The sequence below is a fragment of the Saccostrea cucullata genome, unplaced genomic scaffold (assembly GCF_032062105.1).
Source record: "Saccostrea cucullata isolate Sc308-1 unplaced genomic scaffold, CSIRO_AGI_Scuc_v1 ctg8282, whole genome shotgun sequence".
Taxonomy (NCBI): domain Eukaryota; kingdom Metazoa; phylum Mollusca; class Bivalvia; order Ostreida; family Ostreidae; genus Saccostrea; species Saccostrea cuccullata.
The window spans coordinates 9463-16929 of NW_026926966.1; the positions used below are offsets into that span (position 1 = coordinate 9463).

Genomic DNA, 7467 nt, shown 5'->3' on the forward strand with positions numbered 1-7467 from the left:
AGCATATAATTATAAAAAAAATATACCATTGAATAGCCTGCTATACAATAACAAAGTGAAAAACACCATTTTTCACACAAATTATTCACAAAAGTGAAAAGAAAGGCGCCGAACGACTATCATTATTCAGAAACTAAACGTTCACATGCAGTTGCAATAGTCGGTATACATTCTAGGATATCCGATCCTCAGCCAGGAAGGATAGCTCCAAAATTTAATATTTAATTCAAATTGCATCAAAAAGAAGCTTGAAAACGAAATTTTTGCATGCAACAATTTTCATTTTATTCATCGTTATAAGATACAAGGTTTTTGGAAGTCTTAGAAAAAGTCTTATAAAAGTTGACATTTGTACCCTATATAAGGAAAAAAATTAATGCAGTTTTAGAGAAAGAAGATATTCTTGAATCCAGCCTTAAATACCAATGCTTATTAGCATGAAATGAAGTAAGAAGTGATTTGTGGTGTCTTGCAATGATAGCAAAAGCCTTTTTCACTATGTATTATAGAACGCATGACGGTAATAGAACACAAAAAATACCAAATAAATATAAAAATTATGATAATTTCTCTGAGTGCCTGGATACCTATCGTTTTTTAACCTAAAATATATTTGTTTATCAATTTGCAATTAGAAAATGCATTGCTGGTATTCCAATTTGCTTTTTCTACAAAAATATTGGAGATTTCACAATTTTCCCTATATAATATGACTAACTTTATCCTTAAACTTTAAAGAATTACTCTGGATAAATTTACATAACTTTGTGGATTCAAAGATAATTTTATGAGTATTTTTGATTACTTAACTGCTAATTTTATAAACCTGAGGATCGTACTACCTTAATTGTTTCCCGGAAATTTTCTAATTATCCAATTACCAATATAAATATAGGGATAGGTAGAATATGTACCAAATATATTCGTCTATACACATTACACAATATGATCAATAGAACTCCACCTGTCACCTGTCATCAGAATTCCTGACCAAGTGACCAGAATTCATAATTTTGAAAAAGCACCTTTATTTATCTTAACCATGCACATAGTAAACTGCTAATTACTCCGAAGGAGAGCAGCAGATTTTTATTAAACTTGTGTACTTCACTACATGATTGATAGAGCCCTGTCCTAACACTAACGCCAACTTGCCCTTAGAACAATGCATTTCACAATTTTAGAAGAAGCGTCCATGGTCATTTTAACTATGCACATAGTTAACCGATGAATTCCCTAGAGCGTTAGCAGCGAATAATACATTTTCACTATTTATTCATTAAAACCCCCGCCTTTACACAAGAACAAGTTGCTCAGGGCAATGAATGTTTACAATTTTGGTAGAAAGTTCAATGTTTATTGCAATCAATAGTCTAGACACCAATTACCTTAATCTTTTTACCTTGACCGTGAAGATTTCTGTACTTATAAGCAAAACTTTTGCGTTGGCCACAACTTTTCAACGCTAAGGTCTAATGCTCTCATACTTCATATATATATTCTTTGTGAGAAAACCCTTCATGGGATTTTAAGAACTTTGACCCTTTGACCTTGGAGTTTGACTTACTTTAAAAAAAAATCTTGACCATACGTTTTGAATGGTAAGGGCTAGTGCTTTCATACTTTTATATTTAATCCTTGTGACATGTAGTATAAAGAATGTGGACCTTGACCTTGAAGTCTGACCTACTTTTTAAAATATTTAACCTTGGCCATAACTTTTGAAGGGCTAGCACTAGGGATTCGTTACTTCAAATATGTATTCTTTGTGGCAAGACCAATTGATTGGAGGCCAATTACCATGACCTTTTGACTTTGACTTTGGAGATTTCCGACCTTATGCACATTGGCCTACTTTCATATTTCACTATTGTATTTCCAGTCAGAATACACTACTTTCGGTATCAATATATTAAATTTTCATTTAAGAAAAGTTAAATCTTCGCTATGTTACCATACGGGGGCATTATTGTTTCACAAACACATCTTGTTTTCAAAAGTCATTGGGCCAATAGTTTGAGTTTCGTAAACACTTTCAAGAGTGGGTCAAACTCCAAGGTCAAGGTGAAAATTCATACCAAAAAAGGTCTTTGCACAAGAAAGTCACACATGGAATAGAGGCATCAGATCAAAAGTTTTGGGGAAGGTTAAGGTTTTGCAGAAAAACAGACAGATGGATAGGGCAAAACTAATCTTCTATTATTGGGCCATTTAAACATAACCCGCATAGGCACTGGTAAATTTGTTTGCAGAATTTATACATCTATTAATTAAGGAATCGTTGTCTAGTTTGCATAGTATGCCAAGGCATCAACAATAGTGGGAAACATGGGATAATTTGCACAACGGGCGAAGCTAACTAGACACTGATTCCTTATATTTCCATTTCATTGTGAAATAAAATTGTAGATTTAGACTTTAAAATGCAGACATAGATTTAAATTACATGAAGATTCCCATCCCAATTTCAATAGTCCTTCCCCACTGACGTCAAACACAGCGGTAGCTGCACGAGATTTTCATGCATATTTGGCCTCCTTAGCGTCAGACTCAGAGACAGATGCGCACGAGATTTGCATGCATATTAGGCCTTCTTAGCTCCTGACCTATTGACCTGCCTAATTTACATTCCGGTAGAATTATCAAGAAATTAACTCCGCTAACTTTCAAAGAGTTATCACAGAGAGAAAAATTAGAAATGGAAATATATCCAAATAAACAAACAAAGGCATACTTTTGTTACTATAATATTATTTAATTATAAATGTAAATACTATTTATCATAACATGTACATGTAATAATAAACAAGTTATGTTTTATTGGTCAGTACATCATGGTATGTTTCATTGACTCCATTGCTCAAAAAATCGCACAGACGGGTGGTTTTCAAAAAATGGAATCTACACTAGTTCAGAGTTAATGGTATGATTAAAGGATTTTCACAAAAATGAAACTAAAAATATTCATTGGATATAGATAGGTATAAACAATGTAACACAGTTGTCATTTTTAAGGTAACGTTAACTTGATTAAAATTAATTGATTTTTCCTTTACAGATAATGATGCTATACAGGTACATATACTATTATATATACTGAAAGTTTCATCTGTGTTTTCTAAAGGTTCTTTTTTACATAAGTACAGCATCCTGGTCTACATTTCTTTTAATTCCTATAAAAACATTGTTAAACATATTTTTACATGTAAACATCTCGTTGTATTTGTTGTTTAACCCTTTTTATTCTATAATCTGTAGCTTCCTGTATATAGTGGTATGGTCCCTGTCTAAGAGACTCTTGATAAGATTGTAAAGCCCCTTGTAAGTCTCCCACAACTTGCTGACAGATTCCTAGTATCTGCCAGGATATGTCTCGGTGTTCTAAATGAGCATAGGTCCCATCATTATAGAGCAGCAGTGTCTGCAGATCTGTCAGTGACTTTAAACACTGACATCTATTACCCAGTCTGTAGTGAGATAAAACTGACAACATTTCTACCAATACACATGGTGGAATACGTAAATAGTGTGAATGTTGAAATGCAGCTGATTGTTCTAATGTTAATTCTTCAATATAGCATATCTCAGGACGAAGTATAATTGGCAACACCCAAGCATTTTTAATTCTCTTAGACAACGACAGACCACTCACATACTCCCTATATCTATAACTGTCTCCCATACCGTTATATGCATGCATAACATGGGGCTCGTATAGTCTTCGTTTTGTCACGTTAGTTATATACAGTGCTTCATTATGTGTCCCTATCCTATAGTAATACAGAGCTAAATACAGTGAATGGGAGATGGCTCCTATCTGTAATGATAATTTCAACATGTTGCAAAATTTTCTGTCCAAACAGTACACATATTTATGCTTAAAATATTGGACGCTGCTTACGATCATGAAGGCTGCTTGAACAAGACACTCAGCTGTCAAGTACTGTAATGTTACTGATTGGTATGGTGACAATGACAAATGTAACACAGTGTCAACAGATTTTAACAGTGAAATTTTTTCTACAAATATAAAATCAAGTCTCAAAACTTCCTGTAAGATACAACGATCATTACATGCAATATCGTTACAATTTCCTTCTGATGAGGGGATCACCAATGAAAGATTGTAAAGGGCTGGTTCAAGGATAGATCTGATTGTCGGACTAAGGAGTAAACAGGACATGCCTAATCTGTAATACTGACCGAGTTGTTCTAGAAGGGATTCACGGGTAGCACCAACAATTTTGTTTAAAAACATATTGTTCTGTGGAATGAAAAAATTGGCGAATTTACCACGATGCACACAGAGCATGAGGTATTTTATACACATCCAAAAGCATTTCAGCAGATTGTCAGGACACCACCTCAAATGTCCAACTTGTATTAACCAGAACATTGTAGTCTTTATGAAGTAAGAACACAGTAATGGTTCCTCAACGTTCTTGTTGAACACTTCTTTGAGAAATATTTTGAAAAGTCCATAACATAAAAATTGAGTATGATTCATAGCGTACACTAGTTTTTGTTCTGCCAGAGAAAAGGACAATCTCCACTCTAGATCATTTCTACTGGTGGCACTACTCCCAATAGCCACGCAGTGATAACCATTGTTTAAAATGTCGTTAAGCACACTTGCAGGAGGCCATGTGTGCGTAAGGCATCTTTTTATTCAATTTTCTGTAGTACTTGGCCAATATTTGCAGCAAAAGCAAATTGTTATATCTAATTGACTAGGTCCCAAGTATCCGCTCATACAGGGACCATGAAGATATTCATTTTGTAGTATTAGTCCATGTTTAAAGAATCTTTGTCTCCATAAAAAACATGATATATAAATTCTATCATTGAATATAATGACTGAGGATCTGATGGATTCGGAGGAAGGAGGTGCTAAGTGCTGTAGTCTAACAAAACCTGGCGATGTATCTGAATCTTCTGTGAGTATAATATGATGATCCTTTGATGAATTGTAATCATCTCTAAGCTGAGAAATGTTGTTTATTAATTTATTACAACAAGACCACGCCATGTAATCCTGATCAGATGTATCAAACCTAAATCCTTCTCTATAACTACCGCTATGCATGGTTCGTTTTGAACAAGGGTGGTGTTTTCCCATACAGGTATAACATTTACACACAAATTCCCGTCTTAGTAGCGAGTCCTCGATATCCAACACGTCCCTTCTAATGGTCACTTTACTTGGTGTTCCTATTCTACGACTCAAACCTACATAGAGGATCTCTGATAGGCGGGGAATGTGGTCCATTCTGTAAATTAAGTATAAAGAAAAAGCAATTACAGGTATAACCTGTCTAAAATTAACATCAGATAGATTTATTATTTTGTTACAGAATTTTGATATGTTAAAATTATGCAATTATGAAAATTCTACGTATTCAGCAATTATTATTATTACATGTATTTTTACTTTTTTTTCATTTCATTTTTTTCAGAGGCGCATTATAAAGTAAAATATTCATATTTTGCTCCTGTACACAAGTACAATAAATTTGTTTACCCTTCCGAATAAGATTTATTCATATGAATTGGCATTTTAAATGAAATATCTCTTAGAATGTGACATTTAAAGAATGTTGAATAAACTATTTTTTAGACTAAATTTTTTTTTTAATGTTTTTCAAGGAAAATCCCTTCTTTTTATTTCTTCAGTCAAATTTTAGTAGTTATCGTATTAGATCGGCCTCAAAGGCAATTTTTTTTTTTAGATTAAATAATTTAACTTTTCTTATTTTTATTTTTTTTATAATTCTTTATTTTTGTTTTACACATTCTGTTATTTAATACAATAAATGATTAACAACAAATTCAGAAGGTGTATTTTTTTCATTTTAGAAAGAAAGGGAAGAAGAGAGAGGGAGGAGGGGGAAGAAGAGAGGAGAGAAAGCTGGGGTGGGGGGGGGGGGAGAGAGAGAAAAGAGAGAAGTCCATGCATTTACAATATTTATATCAGTCTAAAAATTAATTGAAATAAAAGCTTCCAGTAGTTCCAGCAGGTATCAAACATATCCTTTTCACCATTTTTGTATGCAATATATTTTTGAGTTCTTTTAAATGCGTTCATAAGCAATATTGCAGCAGGTACATTAAGTGTCTTCCCTGTGCACCTCATTGTGTAGATATAATATTTAAGCCATAGAACGAGATTATTTTGTATCTTTTTCCTTTTATCTAAGAATCCAAAAATGAAATGATTTTTTGTTACTTATATCTGAAGATTTGTTTTATTTTCAAGGTAATTTTCAAATTCTCTAAATGTTGTACATGATCACACTCCCAAAGCAAATGTTCTATTGTTTCTTCTTCCACTTGACAGAGGGTAGAATTTTTGTCGTCCATGATTTTGATTTTAAATAGATATGAGTTTGAGGCCAAAATTTTGTTCAAAATTCGATACTGGAACCATTGCAGTTTGCAATTGTTTGTAACTTTAAAAGGCAATTTAAAAATCATTTTCCGTTCTTTGTCGTTTAGTTCAAATATTTCATTCCACTTTTTTTTTTACCAGTAGGTTCTGTGCTATTTTGGTTGAGAATATTATAAAATTGCTTTGATTTTTTGCATTTTAAAAGGGTATTTATATTTGACATAACCAGAGGGTTTTGTGATTTAGTTACATTTCCATCAAAATTCGCTTTTTTCATCCATGCTTTAAGAGCACTTATAACACTCATGTATTCTAGAAAATTAATTTTCACCTGTGGATATATATCACAAACGGATCCATGAGTCAAGAAAACACCTTCTTCATTCATAATATCATTAAGGTGTCGGATATAAGCATCAAACATGGATTTATTGAAAAATACTTTCCCACCAACAAGGATGTTTGGATTATAAAAAAGCGGAGCATTTGCCGAAACTGCAGTTGGGTTTTGTTTATGATGTAGCTCAATCCATGAGTCAAATACATCAACCCACAATTTGTTTTTTAGTGATTTTGTAATATTTTTAATATATTCAATTCCGCATGTTGTAACTTTATTTATATCTAATATTGGTATAAAATCATGTAGATCTCTATTTGACAGTAGGAGTTTTCGCATCCAAAATAATTCTAAGGAAGATGTAAAAGCCTTTACATTTATCATCTTTAATCCCCATCTTCATATGTTTTAACAATTACATCCTTTTTTATTCTATATTGAGAGTGGTTCCACAGGAAGGAAAAGAATACTTTATCTAACTCTTTATAAAAATTGTCATCTGGGTGTGGAATTGCCATAAAAATATGATTTAATAAAGGCAGAAGTTTTGATAACAGTGATTTTTCCTATTGGTGTTAAGTGTCTTTTCTCCCACTGATTCAAGATTGATTTTATTCTGCTTAACTTTGGCTGATAATCCAATTTAGACATATTTTGAAGTTCTACATCAAAATTAATTCCAAGTAAAGTAAATATATTAGCCCCCCATTTCAGATTATTATCTCTATAAAGGATATCT

General features: G+C 32.6%; 1 protein-coding gene across 1 annotated transcript; it reads right to left on the bottom strand.

Moving 5' to 3' along the window:
- Positions 1–3199: 3199 nt before the first annotated feature.
- Positions 3200–4258, bottom strand: LOC134273077 (uncharacterized). The gene has a single exon (XM_062755253.1). It carries the CDS (start codon positions 4256–4258, stop codon positions 3200–3202), a length of 1059 nt encoding a protein of 352 aa, XP_062611237.1.
- Positions 4259–7467: the final 3209 nt, after the last annotated feature.

Bases quoted from the DNA above. Each gene is read 5' to 3' on its own strand.
- LOC134273077 (XM_062755253.1), bottom strand. From the start codon at position 4,258: ATGTTTTTAAACAAAATTGTTGGTGCTACCCGTGAATCCCTTCTAGAA.